Source organism: Falco punctatus (assembly GCF_963210335.1).
Source record: "Falco punctatus genome assembly, chromosome: 5".
NCBI lineage: Eukaryota > Metazoa > Chordata > Aves > Falconiformes > Falconidae > Falco > Falco punctatus.
Window position 1 is genome coordinate 72,810,606 of NC_137584.1, and position 25,494 is coordinate 72,836,099.

Here is a 25,494-nt window from a genome sequence, read left to right on the forward strand (position 1 = left end):
GAGGATGTTTTTTAGGCAAGATGTTGATAAAGGCGATAATTTACTCCAGGTCAGAGATCCCAGCCCTCCTCTGGGCAGAGATCAGGAAGAAGGGAGTGGGCACGAGTGCAGTAGACTTAGATTTTTCCTTAGCTTCAGGTTCACACTGAAGCTGAGTGAATTTGGGTCCCTTCAGGACGTTTGTGGTTGAGGATGGTTCCCTGCTGCAATCTCACAGGGGCTTTGCCACTGCTTAGAAGTAGATTTGCTCAGGTGTTCCCCAGTTTGGGGTTTTTCAACCTCTTCTCCAGCTTCAGCTGGAATGAGGGGCACGAAGACATCTCAGGTCTGGGTTTCACGTGTCTTTTCCATACCTTAAATTAATATGCTTCTCTAGGATGTTGGCTGCGGGTTTGTCTGGAGCTGTGGTGCTTAAGCCATTCGGTAACTACTGTAACGTGCGTTCAGGAAATAACTTTACCACTATTTTAAACAAATCCAGCAATGGGTAAAATTGCTGCAGCGATGTGTGGGCAGGAAGGGGTTACCAGCCACAGCAGGTCACTCCCTGCATAGCAGATGCAGACATTCCTGGAGAGCCATTTGCTACCACAAGTTTCCAGGAACTGGCTGGAATGATGAGATTAGAGGAAAGAGGGGCTGCTTTCCTTGATGGAGAGCCGTGTCCTATCCGTCCTTCTGTCCCTACCCACCAGCTGCGCTGACAATGATGCCATGATGCTGAATTCCTCCTCCCTCCCCTGATGACTAATGTCTGCATCTGTGAGTAATTAGATAAGGTGAGGGGGAAGGCTGCTGTGCTGGACCTGTCCTGCCGCAGGAGCAGGATGCTGTGTGAAAAGCTCGGTGGGGTTGGGCTCACCCGGGGCCTCATTAAGCGAGGAAGGAGAGGGAAGAGGCTGTTTGGGAACTGAGCCATTCGGAGCCGTCCTTTTCAATGAGGAAATTGGATTGCGGCCGCGGAGACCACTTGTCTATCTGAAGTGGAGCCAAGTTCATTTCTAGGAGACATTGGACAGTTTTGTTGGGTTTTAGAGCCCTTCAGTTCCTGGTAATGATGCCTGCAGCTGGGCCGCCTCCTCTCAAGAGCCTGTCTTGAGTTTTGTTATACCTGGGCTGCTCTGAACTCTTGACTCACATCTCACCATTGTTGCTGTGTCGATTCCTCTGGCCCTCACAGCCTTTCTCAAGACAAAGGATGGGGTGCATGATTCAGGGTAGATAGAACAGCTATGTTCCTGCATTTCCCCCTTAAAAACACCGTAATTGGTCCAGATGCTAAGGAATAAACACCCCCGCTCCAGCACAGCAGCTGGGGAGCCCAGCGCCCGCTGTTTGGAGAGGCCAACCTCCTTTCAGGACCATCTCTCCATGGAAGTGACTTTTCTGCCTGGCCCTGGCTTCTCCAGCTCGTTTGTCATTGACACTGAATTTAAACGTTTTTGTTGTTCTTCTCACAGGTGTTGGCACAAGGAACTACTACAGGAAAATCGGCTACGAGCTCGAAGGGCCTTACATGGTGAAAAGGCTGGACTGATGCCCCAGGAGGTCCCCACCCCAACCAGCTGCTGGCAGGAGAGGAGGTGAGACTCATCCTGGAAAGAAAGCTCATGGTGACAGACGTAAGCTAAAACCCAAAGCCTGCCAGCTGCAAAGGACTTGCATATGCCAGAGCCCACGGCAGCAAATAGGGCATCTCCGCCGGGGAGAGCAGCTCGGAGATCTGCCCGTTGCCCCAGGAGAGCTTGGGGTTGGGGATGTTTCACGTCTCGGTACCAGCGTAACCCTGCCGTATCTGCGGGACGGGCGCTGGTGCGTTGCAACAGAGGGCCCAAGCGCAGGTGAGCCGGGGACCCTATTGAGCAGCCTGGGAAAAATAACTGTTGTTTCTGTAATGCTGTCAGCGAGCTTTTAATGGTTCAGCGCTGAAATTGGGTGGGTTATTCTACAACATGAATTAATTATTTCTCTGTGCACATTTATTTATGCTGGGCTTGGCTGCTTTCTGTCCATCCCAAGTGATGCCGTTTGATCCTTTTACCATGCAGAAGTAGGAGACCATGAGGGCTGGAAGCCTTTACTTTGGTGGCGGTAGGAACTGAGCTAAAAATTTAAACTTTACTCTCTACGATGATGCACAAACATGGAGTAACTCAGGGTAGAAGAGACTCTGAGAGCTCTCGTCCAACCCCACTCAGAGCAGATTCCAGTTAGATCAGGGTGGTGGTGCCTGCATGCCTCCAAGGCTGGAGATACTCCGTGGGTGTGGATGAAGAATCCACAGCATCTAGGTCTCTGTTCAATATGACACCCATATGTTGGACAAGCTTTTCCTAGTATCTGATGGGAGTTTACAGCATTTCAGCTTGTGCCACTTGGCCTGTTGAAGTGCTGCTCTGGGAAAAGTCTGTCCTCCAAGCTTCTCCTTGCACATCGCATACTCCCAACACCATAACCAGCCTGACGGCCCCCGCTTCAGTTTGCTCAGCCGCATTTCCAGCACCAGATCTGCTGCTTCTCCAGCCCGTAACCTGTTGATTTGGGCATGGGGATGCCGTGCAGCAGCAGTGTCAGGGGCCTCGGCAAGGTCACGGTATACAACCTCTGCGTCCCTCCCTTATCCGCACTGCCCTCATCTCATCGCAGCAGGCAGCTGGGCTGCTCGGGCACCATCTGCCTACGGAGGATCCCTCCTGGTTCTTCGTAACTCTTTTCCCCTCTCCCTTCCACAGCAGGAAGGGGTTTCGGGGAGGGTTTGGTCCTTATCTCTCCCAGCATGGAGGTTGGGTGACTGCCCTGTAGCTCCTCAGGTCCTTCTCCTGGTCCTCCTTGGAGATGGGTGTGATGGTTGCCTTTTCCAGGCATTGTGAATGCTGTGAGGAATGATACCATTAAAGCTGCTTTTTGCAGAGCGAGGTGGGACGTGAGAGCAAGCTGTGACCCTGGGTGAAGAGCTCAGCACCTTCCTCAGCTCCCCCCCCAGCCCTTCGGTGGGGTGGGGATGACCCAAGACACACAGGGCAGGGGGGTGTCCTTTGACATTAGTGATTCAGGGTTTTCAAAGGCAGCGTGCCTGGCGCTGCCCGCTTGACCTAACAAAACCAGAAGGGAGCAGCCGGAGCTCTGACCTCCTCCACTTCTTTTTTTATAGTATTTCAATCAAAAATAGGGTTGAAATCTGGAGTCACGGCTTGTAGAGAAGTTGACGTTTCAGGTGTTACTCTAATAAACAACTCCGTCAGGAGCCTTCTGGAAACTTCACCGATAACGAACATTTGGATACACGTGATTAACCTGGAGGAGGAGCAGCTCGGGGTGGGGAAGCTCTCGCGGCAGCCGTGCCGTGCCACACAGTAAATGCGGTTCTGCCACCGTGATCTATTGCTGCTCCCCAACAGTGACTCGCGGGGTCAGCGGCCAGAACCACGCTGACGTCTGCTGACGCGCAAGCGGCAGCAGCTGCCCGGGCAGCGCGGAAAAAGCGTGTCCTTGCTGGAAACAAGTGAAATACCTGGCAATAAATTTCTTGTTATTGAAGGTAAATGCTGGTGTCCTGTGTTTTAAAGAGCTGGGGAGTGAACACCAAAAACCAGCTTGTTGGTACCTAAACCCTTGAGTGTGTTTGAGCTTCCTTCCCTGTACAGAGGGCTTGATTTAAAGAAGGGAGGTGGAGGCTGCTGCTTCTTGATTTGTTAAACTGGGTTTTTTCCATCCTTTATGACACTGGTAAATGTGGGGCATGTTAAGCTTCTGACACTGTAAAAGCAGAGGAGATGGAAGGAGATATGTTGAGAAAGGATGCAATTTCTGTGTAGAATCCCTGAGATTTTCTGCAAAATTTGTTGTTCTGGTACCACTGACATAATTACGAATCACTCAGAGCTGAAAGCGTCAGACAGCCCAGCTTGTTCCAGGTACTAGCCGGAAAAACACCGCTTCTGTGTGTCTGAAAGCGTGGCCCTCCGGCAAATCAAGGAAATACTGGATACCTTTATTATTTTTTTTAAGGCCAATGTGGTTTCAGTTTACTAGCAGCTTTATCAGAAATAAAGCAATTTGGGGAGAGGGTCTTATTTTTAGCTTCCCATTTGTGTGTTCTGTCTGGGGCGATTTCATGCTGCACTTACTGAGCTTCTGTGAAACTCTTTGGGCTTGTCTGCCCAGGCACAGGTTTGTTTTAATTGTGATGTATTGATTTGTCTGTTTGATATAAATTCAGCCAAATGAATAGCTGGTTTGTACTTCTCTCCAAGCCATTGCTTCCGCTGGGGACAGGGAGTTCCTCCAACGCATGTTCCTGGCATGTGTCCTGTCTGCTGCTGCTGTTCTGCACACTGCTGGGGTTTGGGATGGGGTTCGGGTCTCAGGCGGCAGCTCTGCAGCCAGGTCCCTGCCAGGGCACCCACAAACCTCGCTGGGGCAGCCCAGGGTGGCCCAGGAGGTGCAATGGTTTGAGGAAAGGTCCGGGGGTGGCAGCCTGAGCTGTGGCTTCTTACCCTGTGTGTGTCTGCCAGAGTTTAAAAATACAGTGGTATGTGTCAGTCGCCTACGGGGAGCTGGGGAACGGGATGCATTAGCAGATGTGTGTGGCTTTTCCACGGGTTTTAGTGTGGCTTTTGGGGTCTGTGGTTGCCCGGACATCACTTTGGGCATGATCCTGGCCCACGGTGCTCTCTGCTGCCTGTGGCATGGCTGCCAGGAGGGGAAAGCAATAACCACGCTTCCCTCTAAAACTGTTCTAAGGGTTCCAGGCTTTGTTGTGTTTGAAGTACACTGGGCACGAACAGTACAAAGCGACAAAGTCTGGTAAGACTTCAGACATCTTTAGTTACAAAAAAGTGGGAGGCACAAAGGAAACATGAGACCCTACTGGGAGAAACGGGGCCGTGCAGATCCTTCCCGTAGTGATGCTTAAAGCTTTGTGGCCACTTCTTGAGCTTCATTAATAGGGGGTGACAGCGTGGGACCAGGTACCCAAATAAAGTCAGGAGCCCAGAGTGATCCTGATGCAGCTGGAGAGACACAGCAGCGTGGAGGTACAGACGGCAGCTGTACCGAAGAGGGCTGTACACGATGGACAGGGTCCTGTTCTTTGCCAGGCTGGTGCCCGCGCCCCGTGTCGTCAGTGCTGGCTTGCAGTGACTGTCTCGCATTTAGGTGAAGTGCAGTCCTGGTGCCAGCAGGCTTCATGGCTAACCCCTTCTGCAGTCCCTGCCAGGAAATAAATCAAACACATCTTTGGTCTTGGGGTTTTTTTGTGGGTTTTTGTGTTCCCCCACTTAAAAGTTCACGTCGCGGGCTGAAGAAGACAGAGGGCCTTGCCCTGGGCGTGCAGGGAGGAGGAAGCATTGCCAAGCACCAAAAACTGTATTATAAGAGGAAACTGACAGCTGTGGTTGGGTTTGGCTGACCCATGTTGGCTTCTTCCTGGCCAAGGTGCTTGTTGGCAGGATCCTGGCAGGCACGGAGCTGCACCGAGGAACTTTCCAGTTGGCTGTGACCTATTTTTTGCAGTACTCTGCAAGTGTGGGTTACGGTAGGGTTTGGGTTGGTGGGTGGTGTGGGTTTTTTTCTCTCCATGAGAACAGCATCCATTTCAGTACAGGTACATCATTCTTACAGAGCTGTTGCATATGAAATCAGCTAATAGCATCCTGTAATTAATTGTGAAAGGGAGAGCAGCTTTGAAATCCGGGAGCAGTTGCACGTCACTGCAGCCCATGAAATTGTCTGTCTTGGCAGCTGCGAATTGCCCTGCAGTTTGAGGTCCAGTAAATGCAGACGGTGTTGCCTTCAGTGGCCACACTGGGCATCTTTCACATGGGAACAGTGGAAAAGTGTATTGAAGCCTCCTGGATGAAAAACAAAAAACAACCAAAAAAAACCCCCCAGTAACTACCCACCCTACAACAAAACAACAAAAAAAAAACCCACACCAAAAAACACCCCCACCAAAAAAAACCCACACGCGAAGGTGATTTGTGTTGACAAGCTACAGACAAGCTACAGCTCCTCCTTCTTAGCCCTTCGTAGAATCATGGACTTCCTTAGGTTGGAAAGGACCTTGTAAGATCATCGAGTCCAACCGTTAACCCAGCACTGCCCAAGCCCACCACTAACCCATGGCCCTGAGTGCCACATCTACACAATTTTTAAATCCCTCCAGGGACGGTGCCTCCCCCCCTCCCCGGGCAGCCTGTCCCAGTGCTGGACACCCTTTCGGTGAAGAAATGTTTCCCAGTCTCCAACCTAAACCTGCCCTGGTGCAACCTGAGGCCGTTCCCCCTTGTCCTGTTGCTTGTGACCTGGGAGCAGAGACCGACCCCCCTGGCTGCAGCCCCCTCCCAGGCAGCTGTAGGGAGCGATCGGGTCCCCCCTGAGCCCCCTCCTCTCCAGGCTGACCCCCCAGCCCCCCCATCAGACTGGTGCCCCAGCCCCTGCCCCAGCCCCCTGCCCGGCTCTGGACACGCTCCGGCCCCCCAAGCTCTGTCTGGGGGTGAGGGGCCAGAACGGACCCCAGGGCTTGAGGGGCGGCCGCACCGGTGCCCAGCGCAGGGGGACGGTCCCTGCCCCAGCCCTGCTGGCCACGCCATCGCTGATATATTTCATGGTGGAAACGTGGTTGATTAAGCAAACAAGGACTTAGACAACTGTTCAGAAGATGAACAAAGTCAAAAAACACCTCAATTTGCCCTTAAAATCCACAGACAAAGGGCTGTGGCCAGTCCCACACATGTGGGAGCCACAGCTGGGGCTGGGAAGGGCCCAGGTTCCCATGCTGAAACGGGGCCCAGGGAGGGCTCACGCTGCAGCCCCAGTAACCCACCGCCGCCTGGGCCAGGCACAGGGGGTTGGGGCCGATGCTTTCAAGCAAGAGAGCACCCGGGAGGGCTCTGTCCCCTGCCTGAGCCCAGCTCCTTTGCGACCCATGAGAAAAATCAGCCAGCGGGCACAGAGGCAGCGAGATACCAGTGGAAGCTGCTCCCCCCTTTCAGGGACAGTCAGCGGTGACCAGCTGAAACTACTTTGAAGAGCACGCCAAAGGTGAGTCACATTCACTGCACGTTAATTTTAGCCTGTTGCGTTTTTCCTGCTCTGACTTTTTGGGACGCTGATGTGTTCTGCCTGCCGGCAGCCAGACACAGCCAAGATGTGGCACATGGGTGCTGGGTGGGCTGACCCTGGTGGGATGCCAGGTGCCCACCACAGCCGTGCTGTCCCTGCCCCTGAGCTGGGCTGGGGGGAGAAAATACAACCAGAGGCTGGTGGGTCGGGGTAAGGTCAGGACACGATCCCTCAGCGGGTACCGGCACGGGCAAAGCAGGCTCTGCTGAGGGAAATCAGTTTCATTTATTACCACTTAAATCAGAGTGGGATAATGAGAAACAAACCCAAACGTGAAGACGCCCCCCCCCACCCCTCCCTCCCTCCCGGGCTTAACTTCACTCCCAGCTCTGTCTCCTTCCCCCGAGCAGCACAGGGGACCAGGAACAGGGGCTGGGGTCGGTCCCCCACCCGCTGTCCCTGCGGCTCCTGCCCCCCGTGGGGAGGGTCCTCACCCCCTGCCCGGCCCCAGGGGGGTCCCCCCGCGGGTCACAGCCCCCTGCGGGCACCCCCTGCCCCGGGGGTCCTGCCCGGGCTGCGGGGGGGGAGCTGCCCCCGGGGGCTCCACGGGCTGGGGGCACAGCCTGCCCGGCCGGGGGCTCCCCACAGGCTGGGGGAGCCTCTGCTGCGGCGCCTGGAGCCCCCCGGCCTCCCCCTGCCCCAGCCTGGGGGGCTGCAGGGCCGCGGCTCCCACCTGTGCTCGCTCCTCTCTCCGGTCCCACCTGCAAAGGGGGTTTTTCCCCTTACCCCAGGGGCGCTCCCACCATCGCTGGTGGGTCAGCCCTTGGCTCCATCTTGGAGCCGGCCGGCATCGGCTCCATCGGACACGGGGGAAGCTTCCAGCAGCTTCTCACGGAAGCCACCCCTGTACCCCCCGCTGCCAAAACCTGGCCACGCACACCCAGCGCAGGGTGCCAGGTGGTGGGGAGCTCAGGTGCAGCTCGAGCAGTAACAACCTGATCCATGCAGGAGCGGCAGGGCTGCAGAGCCACTTTTCGCTTCCCCACAGCCATGGGAAGAAGCCCGTCTTTGCCCAGGAGACCCACTGGCACTAGAACCCTGCTGAGCGTGTGGGGACTACCTCAATCTTACTTTTTGGTCCCTGGGGAGCTGTTCCCTCCTGCTTTCCAGTGGAGTGCAGCATCAGAGGGTGGTTAACAGCTGCAGGAGGGATCAAAGCTGCTGCCCTGGGTCACACAGGCCACCTGGTGGGTCCACCCAGGACAGGTTCCACCTGTGAAGAAAACAAAGCCCAGGGAAAGAGCACCCCGACCCTGTTGCTGAGACACACTGTTGCCCCCAGCTTTTGCCTTGGCTGCAAATGATAGCTACGTTAGCAGCACAGAGAGTGCCAGGGACATGAAACGGCCTCAGGCTGCACCAGGGCAGGTTTAGGTTGGAGACTGGGAAACATTTCTTCACCGAAAGGGTGTCCAGCACTGGGACAGGCTGCCCAGGGAGGGGGGAGGCACCGTCCCTGGAGGGATTTAAAAGACATGTAGATGTGGTGCTCGGGGACATGGGTTAGTGGTGGGCTTGGCAGTGCTGGGTTAATGGTTGGACTTGATCTTAAAGCTCTTTTCCAACCTAAATAAGTCTCTATTTTTTCAGGCACATCTGGGCCCCTCTGTCCTCCCTGCTTTAGTGCTCAGCCTGAATCTGGAGGACCTGATGGCCATTACCCTACTTGTATAGCTATGTTTAAAAAAAAGAGAAGAAGAAAAAAGAAGAAGAAAAAAAACACCAGACGTGCCACAGCACCTTCACGACCCCCTGTCCCATAGTATCCCCAACAAAAATGCTCCTGTAGATACTTCCAGCTGGTTGCCTTGCCAACCACAGCTGCCTGTTGGTCATCCTGGTGCAATACCTGCCCTTGCTGCTTGCAGAAGGAACCACAGGCAGAAGTGGTTCCTGTCCCTTGAAGCTATGTGAGTGCACACAGAGCCCAGATCGGGCAAGATGAACTGGAACACAGTGATTCAACAGCCTCTTCAGGCAAAATAAAAACAAACCCAAACCAAAACCAAAACCAAAAAAGCTGATGCTGGGAGCCACAGGATCTGATGTGCCGATGGCTTTTGGCAGAGCATGGTGCCGAATGACTCCTGCCTGGTAGGGGTTACTGTCCAAAGAGCTGGCTCCAAGAGAAAGATGTTAGGCCGCAGCCTAACAGCTGCGGGAAGCTGAAAATTTAAAAGCAGCTGGGAGAAACAGCAAAAACTTGAGGTATTCAAGCCTAAGATAGCCAAGGTGAAGCGGCATCATTACAGGAACTGAGCCACAAAATGAGAGGACACCAACACTGAGATAAACATGGTAAAGTCGGGTATTTGTAGCTCAGCTGCTCTGCTGGCATTAACGTTAAGGGCAATTTTTACATCCAATAGACCTTTTATGTTTGAAAGGGATGAATTTAGCAAGATAGGTGCTGCTTAGTTTGGTATAAAATAAAAGAATATCCATTTTACAGATCCTAGTTCGGCACATCCTGCATCCAGCTGTAAACTCTAAGCCACACATAGCTCCATTGCTTCCCAAGACCCCAGCAGCTCTGTTCATGATAAAAAAAGTCAACTTGGAAAAAAAGCCTAAGGAGAAATAGAGTATAAAATAAAAAAAAGGCAAGTAACCCAGAAATACCTAGCAATACTGGCAGCCTCTCTGGTGAGGCCAGGTATTACCAGTGGCACAGGGTGGAGGGGATCTAACTTGCTCTCGAGGATCGATCCCCTTCTGCCAGCTTGGATTTTGTTTTTCTTCTTTGCTCACATCCTTCGTGCAGCAGCAGCAGGGGCTGCCTCCTGCCTTCAGTGCAATAAGCAGTCACGCCAGGGGCTCAGGAAATCTGTGGCGAATCTGTAAGAAAAGGAGAAAATTAAATCAAGAGAAGCAGGAGCCAGAGAGGAGACGGATTTTAAAAAAAATACAGCAGTCACGATCCGGCTGTGCTCATCAGCTTTGTTTAATAAGAAGTTGGTGGTTCGGAAAAACAAAGTCGGGGTAAAATGGCACCGCTCAGACCTCGGGTTAACAGCAGCATGAAAGCTTGGGGCTCATCGCGAGTTCTTTTCACATGGCAAAGAAGCGGTTTGGCATCGATTTATCCACGCCGCTGCCTGCTTCCCCTTTTGTCCCTTCTCCACAGGGGCACGGATGGCTCTGCAGGATTTCATGCCCAAAGCCCCCTTTCCAAAGGCTGCCAGCCTCTGCCCTGAATCACAGACCCACTTTGGTAGTTTTAAAGTCTTGCAGCAGCACACCTGGCTTTATATTTTTGTCCTCCCTCTTTCAGTTTGTTTATAACGGTGGGAAAAAGCCAAACATGGTGGGTTTCGCCTCAGTCTTTCGTGTAAGCAAAAGGCTGAGACTGCTCAGTCACGAACTGACAGCTAAATTCATTCAGCACACGCCATCGGCAGAAGTTGGTGCTGGTTCAAGGAAAAAGGTTAAAACAAATAAAACTCTTAAGTCAACGTGTACAAATTCCTCGGCAGATGCCCGTTTTCATCGATGCTTCCTCCCAGAATTTGTGTGGATCCAAGTTTTGTCCAAATCCAGCCGATACCATGATGAAAATTAAATATAAGCTTACTGGCAGCTGTCCTAAGTGCCCACTGGTGGGTATCGGGCACTAGATGTAGGTCCAGGCCTTACACACCCCAGACAAGCCTTATTTGTGTTTTCATCCCTGGAGGGACTTGATGCATCCCACAGCCTCCAGCTCACTTCCCGGGAAGGCAGCGGTGATACACAAGCTCAGTACGCGGCTCCCAGGACACGCATCCTCACGTGGGAGCACCCTTAGGAGATGCTTCCCCCTCCTCTCCCACCGGGATTTCAAACTCCTGCATCACTGCATGTAGCAGAGTGGCTCTAGATATTTATTTCCGTTAGAAGAGTTCCTTTAAGTAAACCTTGATGCTTCTGTTTGGCTTGGGACCCACCTCTCCCAGATTTGCTGGGATGAGAGGAACCAGAGCAGGGTGATGAAACCAGGGTCTTGATCCCAGCACAGGGTGCGTGGGTGTCCATGTTGCTCACTGTGGGGCCAAGACCCACATGATGGCTCGGCACAGCTTGCAAGACACCTGCGAAGCCACTTCAAAAGCCACTTTCTCAAAAACCTAAACCCCAAACTTTCTGGGGAAGCTACAAGAGGGCAAGCGTTGGCAGCTTTGGGGTTTTACAGCCCTCTGTGTACATCAGTACGTGGCAGGACGGTGGCTCCCAACTTCCCTCTTGCCTGCCTTCCTGGGAAACGCGGCCACTTTGCACTCCAGGCTATTCCGCAAACAGCCCTTTGGATCGGGAACAAGCACAAGGCCGTGCCGAGCAGGAGCGCTGCGAGGAGGTGTGAATAATGCCAGTAGACTAGACATGGTTTCCATTTAAAAACAATTTAATTTAATTCTCTGATCCTGCAACTCTTTGAGAATGAAGGAAAGCTAAGTGAGCCTAAAAAGGGAGAAATCCACTGCTTCCAACTCCAAAAAGCCTCAGCAAAATCAATTAGGACCGTACGAAGGTTCTTGAAAGAACAGCAGGGACTGACCAAACCACACGAGCTCGTTACCTTTCCAAATCCTCCCTCTCTGCAACGTCCCTGCGCAACACCAGCCGTGGTGTGTAGGTGTCTTTACATTTCACCCACCTGAGGACCTGGATCATGCTTTGCAAACAGAACGTAAAATCAGTGTCAGTGTTTTACGTACTGCGGAAACGGCCTCCTCTGATGGGGGAAGGCAGCCGCCGTGGAAGGGAACAAAGGAACAATGAATGTGAACCGAGTGCCCCGGTGCTAAAGGTTTTAATTAGGAACTGGTCTGTATCCATCGCCGATGGATTGAGCTGCAGGTTTCCCCGTTTTCCTTATTCTGCAAAAGTATTTCCCTAGATCCAGCCAGTTCACGAGCGATGCTAGCTCACTTCTGCACCCACACAAGCCAATAACCTCACTCCTGCCTCTCCAGCTGCAAAGCAATTACGTTCTTTGAACTCTTCGCAAAGGCAAGGTGTCTACCTGAGGAATCTGGCTCACAGCAGCACCGATGCCGCTGCCTGCAGCTCTCACCAACACCAGCCATCGCAGCTCCCGTCCCTCCGCCTTCCCAAGCCCCCCGGACAGGCCGGCAAATCTGCTTTATCTCCTCCTGAGCCTCTGCTGAGACGAGACACTTAATCCAACCAGCTCCCGTGTCCCCCCGTGGAACGATCGGTACCTCCAGCCACCCCATCTGCATGTTGGTTGCCTGCAGATAACCGTGCAGCGACAGGCGCCCGGCGCGCCTTCATTAGTCTCTGTGATTAACAGACCTGTGAATGTATTTAGTTCCAAAAAATGCTTCCCAGCAGCTGTAAGACTACCAGCTACAATGATGTATTTAACAGACATAGGAAAAAAGACCTTCTGCTGTCTGGTGAGATGTGCTGGGATGTATGATTAATGGAGGATTCTGCTAATGAATGATTTGGAGACAATGCTTAATTTTAGAGAAAAATAGAATGGTATTGACTGACTCAATCCTGCCCGGGGACAGAAGCAAGTATTTAATTCTTTCCCAGATAAATTCAGCCCCTAGCTATCTTGCATCTCTGTGAGTGATGTTATTTGTCCCATTGAAAAAATTTAACTAGTCTGAAGCGCCCTTAATCCAAAGCAATCAATTTAACCGCCTGCCTCAACGGACAACTCCAGCATTTAGAGAGGCTTTTCTAACACACCGCTCTGATGTGCATGAGGCTCATTGCAGGGTAGTGAATAAAAACCGGAGAACTCACACTTTCCCCTCCGCCCCCCCCCACCAAATCAGAACAAAGCTTCACCTTCACTACCTGTTCGCTCGAAAGACAAAGCTGAATCACAGATCCACATTCCTCTCCATTTTTTTTAACTCTTTTCAAGAGAGATTATGACTGTAGGTAAAAAAAATAATCAAAGTGGTACATCCTTAGTCATTGCTGCCAGTGCTCTGACCTAGGCAAAAATCAAGTGTCAAAGCCCCCCGAGCCAGGCGCTGAGCAGAGGCACCCACTGTCACCCTGTGACGTGCTTGACAGTGCCGTTCTCTTCCTGCAATGTGATGTCCAGTAAGCAGCCACCACTGCCAAACGTTTGCCTCCAGTCACCAAAGCAGTCGCTTTCACCAAGACCCAGCATTTTACCATGAGGGGAGCGATGGCCAGCAATATTTAGGGTGAGGACGGAGGACGGCAGCATCGCCATCTCCCCCAGGAGCTGGAAGACAAGTGGTCTACAAACAGGGCACCACAGAGAGAGCAGCTCCGTCAGCAGCTAACCAACAGTTTAGGAACTTCCTGAACCACAAGGTTGCTCTAAACCACTGTTCAGTAACTGCTCATAGATTTACCTTCCACAAGTAGGTATGATCTGAACCCTCTGACACTTCACCCTCACCAGGGAGTTCAACAATTCAGGCAGGTGAAACCTGTGCATCCCCCAGGCATGCCCTTAGTTCTCGGAGCACAAGGTGGGAGTGTCCATTCAATAAAGAGTTTGTTTTCTCCATAACATACGTAATTTAACACACTTCCCATCTCCCCATTCCCAAATTTCAGGTCTTTGACAAACATCTATTTTTCTTTTTTTGGGGTGGTTTTTTTCCTCAGCTATATTATTATTAATGAGCTGCATACAGCTTTTGAAACAGAATACCATGGTATTCATGCACGCTTCCTTTTATTTATTCTGTTCATTTATTCTGTTCCTTTCCCAGCTACAGACTTTACATTTACCCTGTAATAGCAAGCTTGTTTTCAGAGAGCTACCCACAGCAGCTCCAGGATTCTCCCCCACCGCCCCTTTCACTAAGTAGTCATCACTTAAATTAGAGGCTGTCATTGCATACATTCATTTACCAATTCACTAGGTATTCGAGTAAGACTAACTTGTGGTACCTTCATAAAAACAAAACCAACGACAAAACGACAAAAAAAGAAGCATCGCATGTGATTCTGAAAAGATGCTCAGTATTATCACACTTTTTAATGAATTAGTAAAAAACCACGGCATTTTTTATTAACTTATAGTTTCAAGCAATTGAAGCAGACTAGCTAAAAATATCTAGCAGCTGTGAGGATACTTGCCTAGCATGGCAAAACAAGGAAGAAAACGAGTAAACAGCCATCCTCGGACCCTGCAGTTTTCTCACAGGTTTGCACACCCTTGCAACATATCTGCATTCCAGAAAAATGGACCTGCCCACACCTAAAAGAGCAGCAGCATGCCCTGAGGAGAGATGACAGAAAGCAGGCAACAGAGTAGCAGTGGCTACAGGATTAGGAGGAGAAGGGTGAAGAAACCTTACTTCAGAAAGGCAGCTCTGCAAAGCAGGAGCGTATTGATAACCGAAAGCTTCAGAAAGGCAAACCCAGCACACGGTCCTAAGTTCTAATTCCCCAGAACTCCAAGATGAGTTAGAAACCAAGGCAACAACTAGGATTCGGTAAGACAGGGCTGTACTGCAGGTGTAGAGCTGCAGTCGAAGCCAGACCTGTCTCCTACCAGGAGCCAGAAACGCTCTTCAGAACAGGGCAACCGTGGCTCTTCATAACAGAAGGTCCAGACCTCCATTTTCAGCGTCTTTCCACTCACCACATGGGCTGTCTGTGCACAGGTGTCAAGAGCTAAATGAGCTTCAAAGCAATTGTGTCTATCATTGCTACGCATGCTTCCGATGTGGGAGCGTTGTCGAGCTAGGGATTCTCCAAATTCAAAAGTCAGGTTTAATTTAACCATTTGAATTAACTTATTTTGAAAAAGCTGTTCCCACAACAGCTCTTTTCAGCGGCCACCCCTATCAGGTAGTCCATTTGTTATCCGTTACAGGGACAGAGGCCAATTAATGCTTGTTTGTGCAGGACAAACATATTTTACAGCCTGGAGGAGCAGGTGAGAAAATGTTACGCTTCCCCATGGAAGGCCAGCGGAGCCTCTGGATAAAGTCATGGCAGGAAGAAAGATTCCCGCCATGAATTTAGCTCATGACACACGGCTTATAATACAGTCTTCTCTAGTGCAGTCACAGTCTTAGTTTATATATTTCTTTCCCCTGTCCTACTCTACTATTTCCAACAGGAACATATGTATTTGTCCTCTGTGCAGCACAGGTGGTGCAGAGGGGCTCGCTGTGTTATAGCTTTCTTTTGGCAGTTTATTCTTTTCCTACGAAAAGAAGCTGTCCCTGAAGGACACTGCTTCACCTCTGCACAACAGAAGAGCACAGGAGAAACCTTTTCTAGGAGCTCCCAGCTCAAGAAAAGCAAAGATCAGCAAGACTTTACAGATAAATTAAAATATTTTTTCAAATGGGGTGCAAATTAGACTCTCCATTTACCTGCCAAGATTCCAGTGCAGTCCTTTTCATTCCCCTTGTAAGAACAGCTGGCACAAGCCGCTAACACAGCAGGAAGCATGATTCCTTAAACTACTTTAAGTGTTAGTGACGCATACATTCTAATCAAGAGTTGGCATCTTTAACATTCTTTGTATTTATTTTAAGAAAGCGTTTTAGTTAATCTAAGCAAGAATATTCAAAAGCTACTGTGAAGAAAATACATTTTTGTTTCTGCTCAAACTTTTCAGAATAGACACTGAACACTTTGCCAGCTCATTCAGCAGACATCACTCAGTTACGTGGCCAAGCAGAACAGAGTGAGGAATTACTTTTAAAAAAGCACCAATTAAACTTTCTAAAGACAACTTCTGAACCAAGAACATGGGACATGTCATTATCAGTGAAAAGCTGAGAAGCCAGGGCTGGAAAGGGAGTCAACATGCAATGGGGCAGAAAAGCCTGTCTTCCAGAGTGTTCCTTCATGGTTCTTTGCTGTCCTTCAAAAGGGCAGTCACAGGACGGCAACAAAAGGATGCACAAGGGTTGCTTTAAAGAGAGCAAGTTCAGAAACAACTACAACTGTGCAGAGTATGGCCAGGTAGTCAAGGTCACCTCAAGCAAGTGTTCACCTACACTACTCGCTGCATAAAAGAACATAAATATAAAACCACCGAAGGCTTGCATAAAAATAGACTTTTTGGTAGTTCTCCTCTTAAAATTACTGTACAAATAAATAAAGTTATAGTCCATTTAAATATAACTGTTCGGGGAAAACTGGAAGGCAGCATTGGTCTTCTGATCAACCCTCTCATTCCAAAGGAAGGCAGAGTTGCTTGCCATCTCAGAGGCCTCCAGTGGGACACGATACCTGCAAAGGAAACATGCCAAAGTTGCAAAATAAAATACTTCTTGGTGAAAGCACCAGCCCATACCAAAGGTCCCACTGTTCTGCCTTGGTCAGGGACATCAATTAGCATAAGTATGCTTAGGGAAAAGCACAGGGTAGGTACGCAAACAGGCTGTCCTCAGTAAAAATCCCAGTTCCGAGCAATGTTTAACATCAGAACTTCCTGAATCACAGGTTATATATCCATCTTTAAATTAACGAAAGAAAACTCACTTAGATGTTTTTCACACTGTTCTGAGGAGATTTAGTGTTTGGCTGTCCTACACTGTAGAGTTCATTGCCCCTGTGTTATCATTACAGGATTTAAAAAAAAAACAAACAGAACAACAAAACAACAAACTATCTCCTGTTTCATTTGAACTTGCTATGGGAGAAGTTCTTCTGCGGCACCTAGATTTAGCACTGTGAGAAACCCTTTTCAGCTTCTGTACTACTCCCGATTTTCGATTAGGAAGGCGGGATATGAAATCAGCCAGCTCTCTGGGCTGAAGCAACCATGAATCGGTGTTTAAGACAACCCCCATTTCAGAAAACAGAACTGGGTTTTGTTTCAGTCCACACTAACACAGCAGCTGACAGCGTTTTCAGCACATGAGAGTAGCAGCTCGCGGTGCAGACTGCTGTGCCACAAGTCATTGCTGCATCAACTCGGATTACATGCCAAAAGCAAGTACAGTAAGTATTCAGCTAGCTTCCTACCGAACAGGAAAATAAAATAAATTAAGAGGATTGAGACCAACAGGGTTTTCAGGGATATGTCCTGGCTCTGCTGGCATTTTTGTTCTGCACCTGGTCTGCAAACCTATTTACCTTTATGGTTTTGTAATGAAAAAGGAAAGTCAACAGTAGTAAGCCTCACACCGGGCTGCTAGAGGCTTTTTTTCTTTCCTCCCCTCTTTATCCTTGCAAATTCCTCTATAGCAGGCTAACCACTTCAGGGCTGGCCTGCCAACTAGTGGCACTGTTGCTGTTACAATATGCCAGGCCTGCTGTTTCACATGGGAGTCCCCAGAACAGCAGATCCTACCAGACTAATCGAGTATTTTTTAGCGATGAAACTGATTTTTCTAAATAAAAAACAGTGTTTATCTTTTCCCCTGAAATTTCAATAACACGTTTGATGTAGTGCCACATAAGAAAGTATGAGAAACACAGGAGAAGACTGTGATTAGTAAAAAGGAAGATGTAAGGCAGTTAACCTGTCCCAAGGGAAAACTGCAATGGATAATTTGGAAATAAAAAGGCTAGAATTTTATCAAGATTGGCACTGGCAACGGACTTCTTTAATTAACGTTTTCACTAACAGCCTTGGCACAATTTTAAGTGTGCTGATGACACAAAGCTGGAGGTATTACAGTTATAAAAAAATATGATGAGGAAATATTCATTAACAGTTTCTTCTAACTGACAGGAGATAAAACCCAGTAATAGAAAACATTAAGGTCATGCATCTGTGAGCAAAAGTAACCCAGAATGTTACTGATTTGAAGCAACTCAAGGCCAGGCTGGACGGGGCTGGGAGCAGCCTGGGCTGGTGGAAGGGGTCCCTGCTCGTGGCAGGGGGCTTGGAACCAGGTGGTCTTTAAGGTCTCTTCCCACCCAAACCGTTCTGTGATTCTCTGAAGTCAAAAGGGGCTTTAGGAAACAAAGTAATTATGAGAGGATTAAGTGATATAGATATGAGAGATGTGATCCTGGAACACATCAGGAGGAGTATTTCCAGACTAGATAGTAAATGTTAGTGCTTTACAAGGACCTGAAGAAACTCGCCTAGAGAAAGCGCAGAAGTTATTTTGATATGGAGGACATATAGGAGCCAGCCAACCAGCCTTGGACAGGAAGAAATGCTGCTAACGTTACAATTGTTCTCTATAAAATAGTTCAGAATGGGCAAACACCTGGGAAGGAGAACACTTTAAGCTAAAGGACAAGTCTGTCACAAGATTGAGTGAGTATTAAAGTGATCAGAAATGCATCTGTGTTGCAAAGGACACTGTCCTTTACCTGTAAGGACAGCCAGATGCTCAGTCTTAGTGACAGCATCAGACAGAAAAAACTTTATGATACATCTACCAAAGAAATCCTAGGATATGAAGTCCATGATAGCAGAAGACAGGACTTGAAAATCCTGTAAACTCCCTTCTGTATTTTCATCGCTCTGCTGAAAGACACTGAATCTGACAGACCATCCTGAATTTTATGTTGGACATTCAAACCTCCATCAAGGCAGATACTAAAGAGGCCATCAAGAAATCACAAGGATTAGGATCAAATTTTTTGTTCCGAAGTGCACACATAAGAAACAACAGTCTCGCTGCAGGACTCAGCAAGACCACCAGACTTCCAGTCCAGCTTTTTCCAAGACATTTTTCAAGGCCTTTACATGTTAAACAGTTCAGGATATGAAGCTCCTCTGTTAGCTGGTGCACCCGGCTCTGGTACACTCTGAGCATTAACAGCGCTTTAGTTAAAAAAAAATAAAAAATAAAAGCCTGTCTTGGGTCTGACAGCGACTATCGTGGCTGAATACCCTATGTAAGATGCACACCCACAAATATACAGTAACTTTGCCTGCTTCAGCTTTTGTTTAGTTAGCAAATACATTGTAAAAGCAACAAACAAGCACAGGTAAACGGTGGAGTGCTGGCAGAAACCTGCCCTCATCTGTGGAAATAGATGAGGTACAGGGTAAAGGACAGGCTGGCCCAAATACAGGCAGCACAGCCAGTTCCCTGAACAAACCACATTAAGGAGCCACAAGTTTCTTTGTTAGACATACTTCAGCCAAATTCCTTTTCCCAAAATGTTTATCGAAGCCTTTTCTTCTCCTAGTTTGACTGCATCTTTCTATTGCTGAATTTTCAGAACTTCTACAGGTCGCACATACAGTTTAGAGGACCTTGGCCTGGAGGTCAATAACAGAAAATCCCCTGTAAGGTCAGACTAAATAGCCTGACAGAGACACTAACCTGAACGTCCTTCATCCCTACGAGGCAGAGCGTTGACGCTTTTTGCCATAGGAGATTTGCCCGATTCGGACTTCTAGTTGGAAGGCATCCAATCTTTTCTTCGGGTTAAAAGCCAGCATATCATGCAGGAGCTCGCAGAGATCATCTGGCATGGACTTGTTGTTCTTCAGGGGAATTCGTAATTTCATGTTGGGATTCTCCAGCAATGCTTCTCCAAGGGGAATAAGCTTCTTGCCTTGGCAGATATAAGTTCCTGAACACAGATAAGGGGGAGTCAGGTTATACAGGCAGAGGAAGTTCTACACAAAACGCTGACACGTGCGGTACGGACAGACAATCTGGAAAACAAAACATCTGAAAGATTCCTGGAGACATCACTTACTTAAGAGGCAACCACCAAGTGAAATATTGGGAGAGGCTGTTATCAGAAAAGGCTTTTACTTTCACATGGTAATCAAGATGCTGCACAAGGCTGCGTTCGTTCATAACCATGTGTGGAACAGAAGGAGCAAGCTGAAGCACGGCATGCTCGTCAAGCAGTTACACAGACCTCTACGTCTGCAGGGAAAACGGGCTGCTGAAATAAGCTTCCTCCATTTCACCCTACTGGCAGACTCAGAAGCTCTGGAAGAGGGAGGGAGGGAGGGAGACTGCTTGGCTGCAGTGACTTGAAAGAGTTAAACACAAAAGTTATTTGCTCAGTTAGTCAAACAATTTTCAATTAAAATGACAGCATATGCCATTTACCGTTAGCCAACTTCTCCTCAGCAAGATTAAGGAAGGGAAATGTAAATTTGCTCCTGGTAATCTAAATAATTTCACTGGTTGTTGAAAATGATTAACCAGCTTCCAAAACAGACAGTAAAAACAGCTTTGCTCACTCAGGCTGTTCTGCCCCTGCATCAAGCAAAGAATAAATGTTTCAAAGGCAGTGACCTGTCTGTGTATAGAAAAAGGTTGGCCTTGCAAACTCCTTATCTCAAGTTGGCGGGTGGCTATTCTAATGAAATCTATTCATGCTTTGGTCTCAGCTGCAACCATTTGCTTGTTTCTGTAGGCAGGAACTAAAACATTTATCAATGTTTGGCATTTTAAAAAGAAATAAATAACAGAATTGAGTCTATTTGGGAAGATGAAAAAAAAATTAAAGGGGTAGTGCAATAGCATCTCAAAGTTCCTCCGTAGACATGCCTTTTAAGAATTTAAACATTTAAAAGACAGGCAGACAGGTATACTATGATCTCAGAGCCTGGGTAGATGTCTTCAATTATTATGCTAATGTGCATGACTGGCATTCTCTCCCCTCGAGATGGATTTTCCACTGCAATATACTTTTCTGAAATCATTTAGTACAAAGTATTTCAAGCGTGCGAATATGTGGGGGATTTGGAGGAAGGAGGCGGCAGGGGGTGGGAAGAGCAGGCCATCAGACGAGTCATCCCTGCAAGATCTTGCATCTCTAAACTGTGAGGAAACTCAGCCAGATGGCAGTGAACCTTATCTAAACATCCTTTCCCAGTTTATTGTTTGGCTCTTTGGAACATCTTTCAGCGCTCCAAGTGATCCCATCCTTTGGTTATGCCAAGTTAAGGACACAAGCAAACCTATAAGCCCAGTTCCAGAAAGGTTTTGGTTTTAAGAGCATTAAAAGCACTCCTGAGCAAATGGAAGTACACAGATACTAAATCCTGTATCAAGAGGATAGCTGTAAGACAGATGCCTCACCAACAGCTATGAGGGTTTTTTCTCTTCCAATTCTTTAGTGACAGTAAGGGCCAAATCCATTTCTGGAGAGCATTCCTTAGAGTAAGGAACGCCTGACAGCATAGAAGCCAGAAGTGATCTTTCCCTCAACCTTTAAATCCTCCAGAGTATTTATGAAAAATTTGGCAGAAGGAACAATCTTCCAAACAATATAATGATTTGCAAATATAAAAAGCATTCCCTCTACCTTAGTGATATGTCCTCAAGACCTGGAAACCCCACAGGAGAAGCTATCAAATCAGAAGCAATGCATACTGAAGAAAAAGATTTCTTCACAGTTCTCTTAAAAACAAAGACCCAAACCCCAAAAAAACCCTGACTTTGGTTCCTTTGGGTTGCAAGGTCCTTGCAAATTCCTGGAAAAAAGTCACATCTGAAGTATATATATGCCACAGCATTTGTAACTGTGCTGTAAGGACACCTCCCAGAGGGTCCCTACAGATCCAGCACATCCACTGGCAACAAGGCACCAATCTGATCCTCACCAAGCAATTCCTTCTCAGTATCCACATCTCGGAAGGTGATCCTTTCAACCATAGCCCAGAAAATGATCCCAAGGGCAAATATGTCAGCCTTTGCAGTGTAGTGACCTTCCCATACTTCTGGCGCCATGTAGAAGTTTGACCCACACGCAGAGGAGAAGCAATGCTGGTTCACATTCCCTTTCCCCTGACACACCTTGCTGAGGCCAAAATCTGCTACCTGCAATGCATAAACAGAAAAATCAAATCAGTTATTCACAAACACTGGCTTTACAAGCGTTTTTAAAAACAGCGGCTCGGTGAATTCCCCTCAGAAATCCATCACAGCACAGCACTCACACTAGTCGGGCAGCAACCCTGGTGAGATGAAAAGCTGGTTATTTCCTGCCAGCTGTCCGTTCCCCCACTCCTTTCCTGTTGTTTGATCCCCTTTCGAAGATGGGCAGAACAGGTATCTGACTGTTATCTTTCTGTGAAGTTCACTCTGATTACACCTAATCAGGATTAAACATACCTTGAACAACATCTATGGTAGAAGTGGCTCTTACTGTTCCATGGTGACCACAGGGAATCTCTTGCATTACCATTATTGTCCATAGTGATTAATATGTCAATGATTTAATTGTCCCTTGATGGCTTCACAGGTCAAATTACAAATACCATTATTGATCTGAATGGGCAAGACACGAATTATCTGAATGCACCGACCTATTATTTTATATCCCAACTAGTCGATCTTTTGGGACTGAAAGTTCAGGAGCAAGCTGGCTCCCAGCTTTTTGGAGCACTGTAACAGACTTTCCATCTGGTGCTACAAGAAGCAAAGCCAGCTGGTCTTCACCTCAATCAGGGCACCAACATGAAGCACGAAGACATTCCCCACATCTCCCGAACATCAATATGTGCTTGAGGCAGCAATATTGGAAGCACTAGCTGTTGTACCAGGGCAGTATGTTCTTAAAGTTTAAGGGCGCAGAAAATATTGCTCCATTTTTGACTGATCGTGATCTCTCTGATTATCTAGCATGCAGAAGTTAGACAGCCCTGAACTGCTCCTCTCAAGGATAAGCAGTGGATGAAGGATGTTAGAGAAACACACCACTGTGACCTCTACTTCCTTCCAAGAGTCCTAAAAAAAATAAAATAAAAATATGCCCACAACTGATATCAGATGTTCTGAGTACACTTACTGCAAGTATCACAAGACTTACCAAAAGCCCATTCCAAAGCACATGACGCATAAGCATTTAGATCACATACTTATTACAGCAAAGTTTCATTTCCTTACCTTTACCATAGGACTTCCATGTCTATGAGAAATCAAAATATTGTCAGATTTCAGGTCTCTATGCACTATCTGGTTTCTGTGCAGGAAAGCTATGGCACTGCTGAGCTGCCGCATGAAGCTGTTGTTTAGCTGAGCATCTGGGCTGCGAGACAGCAGGTATTCGTTCATGTTGCCACCGTCACATAACTCCATCACAAACCACAGAAAGCAGGGCAATCTGGGATCCACGCACCTCCGCCCTTTCAAGCAGGTCTCAATTAGCAGCAAATGGCTGTCTGATTTCTTGGAACAGTGACTAACTGGCTGAAAGATCTGGCCGCTCTGCAGGATACACTCCTCCAACTGGATCACATTTTCATGTTTCCTCTGGATGCTCTGCAGGGCCCAGAACTCTTGGAGAGCCAGTTCTACATTTTCAGGCACACTACAACGCATTCTTTTTACAGCTACTTTGTTTCTAGTTTGATTAACAATGGCCTCATAAACCACACCATAGGTCCCTCGTCCCACTTCTCGAACAATGTTGTACTTGGATTCCGCAGCCATCCCTCACTTCGGCCTAGCAAGGTGCAAAGCAGAGGAAAATACTTGAACTTATGGCAAGCAGTTGTCACTTGCAGTAAAACCCTGGAAGAGAAGGAGATAAAAAGCTTAACTCTCCCAAACGAAGCAGCTTACCAATGATCAACTGCAAATACTTCCAACCGGTATCAATTTCAGCTGTACGTGCATTGGTGTACGGTGCAGCTGCACGAGGACTGACAGGTAAAACGGGGTTTTAAGAGAAAGCCTATATCCATGGTAACTTTCAGACATTATCAAGTACAATCCTGACTGCACAGTAGGATACAACCACCCAGGAAGTAACATTGATTTGTCAACAACAGATGAAGTTTAGTGAGAAAGAAAAAGAACTATGTAGACACGTTCTGTAAGCAGCGCAGAAAAGGGAGGATGAGACCTCCTGGGTAACAGCTGAACTTACTTTTACCAGAATTGACTTCTAAAGAAATAAAGCTAGCCAGAAGTGCCTGTTTGGCACTAAAATCTTTCACCCCTGCTCTCCCCCCGCATAAATATACCAATTCTTCAGTAACTACATCATGTCCCTGGCACTTCCGCTACCAATTTTCTACCACTTCACACCCCGAGACTCACTCCCTTTCTCCAGCTCACCTTCTTCCTACTGCTTCACAAGCCTTACACTGCGCTTCCCCTCCACCTCAAGCTCCCTGTCCCACTCCACTACCCCCCAGCCCACCACATCCTTCACTTTATTGCCCAGTACAGGTTCCCGCTGTGATTCTCATGGTCCCTCATTCAATTCCCCACTCCCCCAGCCCTATCCCCCAATAACCCTGCTCGCTTTTGAGCCTCCCATATCACTTCTTCCTTTGCCGGTGCTTTTCAACACCATCCCAAGTTTTTCTCCCTAATAACACATTAATCATTCCCTGTGTTCATGTGCCACATGTTCCTTTCCCAATCCCCTTAATGCTTCTCCTGTTAAACCTCCCCCTTACTCCCTACTCCACCTGCTGCTTCTGCTCCACTTCCCTCTCCCTTCCTAAACCCTCAGTCCAGGTTCCCCAACCTAATGCCCCACTTCCCAGCCCACCCCACCTTCCTTCTAAATCCCTCTCCTCCCTCCAGCTTCATCTGCCAGCTGAGCTCCCTTCCCAAAAACACAGATGCGGTGCTTAGGGACATGGGTTAGTGGTGGGCTTGGCAGTGCTGGGTTAAAGGACTTGATGATCTTACAGGTCTTTTCCAACCTAAACGATTCTGTGATTCTGTGGCCTTTTCACCCAGCCTTCCCAAGCCTCTCCCACCCTATTCCTCACCCTCCAGCCCTCAATCCCCCACTCCTCTCCAAAGCAGCCCCCAAAGTCCAAAGCCCAACCTGCCCCCAAACCCACTCCCACTATAGGCCAGCCCCCCACCCCCGGCATAACCACACCCTGCCCCAGGCCCAGCCCGGGCCCTTCCCTTCCCCATCTCCACTCATCCCAGCCCCACCTCAGCCCCCCTTCCCACCTCCACCATTGCCTCAGGCCTAGCTCTTCCCAGCACCTCAAGCAAGACCCCTTGGCCACCTCACGTCCCTGCCCCACCTCAGCCCCCTTCCCCACTCCCTGCCCCCCTGCACCATCCCCTCAGGCTCAGCTCTTCCCTGCTTCTCACCCAAGACTCCTTCCCCACCTCAGGGCCCTAGCCCAGCTCCCCAGCCCCTGGCCCCCTCCCCGTCTCCACCACTGCCTCAGGCCCAGCTCTTCCCAGCACCTCAGGTAAGACCCCTTTGCCACTTCAGCCCCCTTCCCTTACCCCTCAGACCCAGCTCTTCCCCGCTTCTTGCCTAAGAGTCCTTTCCTGCCCCCACCTCAGAGCCTTTCTCCGCCCAGGCCCCTCGCCCACCTCTGCCCCCTTCCCTGCCCCGTCAAGCCCAGCCCTTCTCGGCACCTGGCCTACGACCCCCTGCCGCACCGCAGAGCCCTGCCGGCTCCCCCGCCAGCCCCTCGCTCCCGCGCCCACTCGCCTCAGCCCGGCCCCACCCCCCGCCTCCCGCTCGCGCGCGGGCCCACCACCGCAATTCCCGCCGCCGCCGCGCGGCCCCGCCCACTTC

General features: G+C 49.0%; 2 protein-coding genes across 10 annotated transcripts in view; one reads left to right on the top strand and one right to left on the bottom strand.

The window, feature by feature from the left end:
• ELP3 (elongator acetyltransferase complex subunit 3) overlaps positions 1–3,543 on the top strand; it is a 93,450-nt gene extending 89,907 nt beyond the window's left edge. For both annotated transcript variants that reach the window (XR_013928206.1, XM_080388051.1), the window contains one exon: positions 1,461–3,543. Coding sequence is in view for 1 of the 2 variants with exons in the window: in XM_080388051.1 (XP_080244177.1) it covers positions 1,461–1,537 (77 nt within the window). In the remaining variant the exon portion in view is untranslated. The remainder of the gene's footprint in view (positions 1–1,460) is intronic.
• On the bottom strand, positions 1,831–25,491 carry LOC308064110 (serine/threonine-protein kinase 35-like). 8 transcript variants are annotated; one of them, XM_080388066.1, is made up of 6 exons: positions 24,048–25,218; positions 23,550–23,629; positions 22,872–23,430; positions 21,587–21,803; positions 19,338–19,590; positions 14,091–16,329 (listed from the first exon to the last, which is right to left on the bottom strand). In XM_080388066.1, exons 3-5 carry the CDS (start codon positions 23,415–23,417, stop codon positions 19,355–19,357), a joined length of 999 nt encoding a protein of 332 aa, XP_080244192.1. In that variant the 5' UTR covers positions 23,418–23,430; positions 23,550–23,629; positions 24,048–25,218; the 3' UTR covers positions 14,091–16,329; positions 19,338–19,354. The 8 variants fall into 8 exon arrangements, 7 of the variants coding, with proteins under 7 accessions (XP_080244186.1, XP_080244192.1, XP_080244191.1 ...); XM_080388065.1 differs by having other exon boundaries at positions 23,857–25,218; XR_013928207.1 differs by lacking the exon at positions 14,091–16,329 and adding exons at positions 1,831–5,852; positions 9,817–9,963 and having other exon boundaries at positions 22,872–25,218.
• Between the last annotated feature and the right edge of the window lie 3 nt (positions 25,492–25,494).